The following is a 2,153-nucleotide window of genomic DNA, read 5'->3' as shown; positions in this document are numbered from 1 at the left end:
GATACCCGTGGCGATGTGCTAGTACAATGGTGCCTAGATAATGACTACGTTATTCACAACACTGGAGATTGCACTCGCCCACACCACACGCCATGGTCCGTCCGCGCCAGATGTGACAATATCCTGAGAATGCCGTCTAGAGTCCTGGACGGCATCCTTCTCACCGGACAGCGACCATTACATCATCCTCTTCGACGTAGCAGTAGGAGATGGTGATGACGAACCACTGCGGTTCCCTCGCCCTCGCGCACCCATTTATGCATGGAAGAAAGCGAAATGGTCTCGCTTTCGTCAACTGCCAAACGCACAGCACAACAAACAACCTGAACAAAAAATTAGCGTTCACAAGAGAGAACGACTACTGACCTCCGCCATCCGTATCGCAACAGCTGCGGCGGTTCCCGCGGGGGTCGAGATACTACTTCTTTTTGGACTCCAGAATTAGATGAAATCGAAGAGAAGATTCACAATTGTAAACCCTCTGTCTCCCGAGACAGACTGGTAGCACGCAGAAGAGAAATGCCAAGACAAGCTTCCCATAAGAGATGGAAAACCCTCTGCAATAACATGGCCGTGGCAGACGGCTGTTGTTGGAACATTTTGAAGGGGATTTACGCCCCACGCCCCCTCAGTACCCCGGCGATAAAGATTAATAATACGGTACTCACATAAAACCAGAAAGCTAAGCACTTTATCCGCTTATATTCACGGAGAGCTCAACGTCACCCTAATTCCTACCCTCCACCGCCCATTCCGGCCACAGATACGGAATTTATCCCGATTAAAGCAGCAGAACTGGAACGGGCACAGCGTCTCCTTCCTGAAGGGACGGCCGCAGGCCCCGATGGTGCCTACGGCGAGTCACTTCAACACTTGGGACCTCGAGCCAAAGCAGAGACCCTCGCGCTCTTCAACGAGAGCCTCCGCACGGGCAAAGTTCCAATCTCTTGGAAAGTAGGCATCATCGTACCATTCCTTAAACCGGGAAAGAAAGCGACAGATCTAGATTCGTTCAGACCAGTTACCCTCACTAGCTGTCTGTTCGAATTAATGGAGCGGAACATTGCAGCCCGAATTGGAGATGTTATTGAAACGAAATTGACCCCGCAATAATCTGGATTTAAACCTGGTCACGCTACATTAGGCCAACTATTGCATCTACGCGCAGCCCTCACGCGACCCACCCTTGAATCGCGTACAGGTGCAATATTCGTAGATTATGCTAAAGCTTTTGATACTGTAGACCATGATCGCATAGTTAGTGCGATGCGAGAGATGGATATCCCACCGCACATCATTCGATGGTCAGCATCTTTCTTGAAAGGACGCCAAGCTAAAGTACGCGTAAACCGTAAATCTTCTCCTTTAATGCTCTTCCATCGCGGTGTGCCACAAGGAACGGACCTAGGCCCACTTATGTTCATTATAGCAATGAACACCCTCAGCAAACGATTGTCCCAAGTTCCCTTATTATTTCATTGGTTTTTTCGCCGATGATATCACACTTGCACCACGACACGTAAACAGAGACATCATCAACAGTACACTGCAACAAGGACTAAACGTGGTGGATGAATGGTCCAAAAACTATTTTATGGAAGTCAACGTGGGCAAGACGCAATACACACTTTTTGGATAATCAGACCCGAATCCCCTTTCCCTTAAACTACGCGGTATCCCTGTAGGTCCGGAGAAGGCACCTAAACTCCCAGGCATCACTTTCCAAAACTACCGAGGCATGTCTACCCATGTGGTTCAAACGAGACAACGCATGAATTTTCGATTACTACAACTTGCAGCAATCTCCTCCACCGCATGGGGACCTAAAAGAGATACCCTACGCGTCTTCTACCTGACACTAGTTCAAGCCCAGGCGCTCTACGGTTTTGAGGTCTGGTATTGGGATGCGGCCCCCACATCACGCAAACTCCTAGATGCAGGAGAAAACAAAGCTTGCCGAACCATAGCAGGTATCCCATATGGGTGTCGCTCCGCCGACGCATTACGTGAATCCCGTCTTCTCCCATTAGAGATGACGGCCATGATTCGGAGCCTCAAATATTTAATGCGATGCCAAACACGAGGTGGATCCCTCAAAGAAAGCGCAGAACAAGTCTATCACGAAACCCATCCAGTACGAGAATTTTATGAAC

The 2,153-nt window shown here is 49.2% G+C and overlaps 1 protein-coding gene across 1 annotated transcript; it reads left to right on the top strand.

Moving 5' to 3' along the window:
* Positions 1-1,738: 1,738 nt before the first annotated feature.
* TM35_001171020 (Tbingi protein) lies at positions 1,739-2,152 on the top strand (the record flags this gene model as incomplete). Its single annotated transcript, XM_029031772.1, has 1 exon — positions 1,739-2,152. A coding segment is annotated over one exon (414 nt), but the record flags the coding sequence as incomplete, so codon positions are not given.
* Between the last annotated feature and the right edge of the window lies 1 nt (position 2,153).

This window comes from Trypanosoma theileri (assembly GCF_002087225.1).
Source record: "Trypanosoma theileri isolate Edinburgh chromosome Unknown TM35_Tth_117_V1, whole genome shotgun sequence".
In the NCBI taxonomy this organism is placed as follows: Eukaryota; Euglenozoa; class Kinetoplastea; order Trypanosomatida; family Trypanosomatidae; genus Trypanosoma; species Trypanosoma theileri.
Note: the sequence above shows the minus strand (reverse complement) of the source record. Positions and strands in the feature narration are given on the sequence as shown.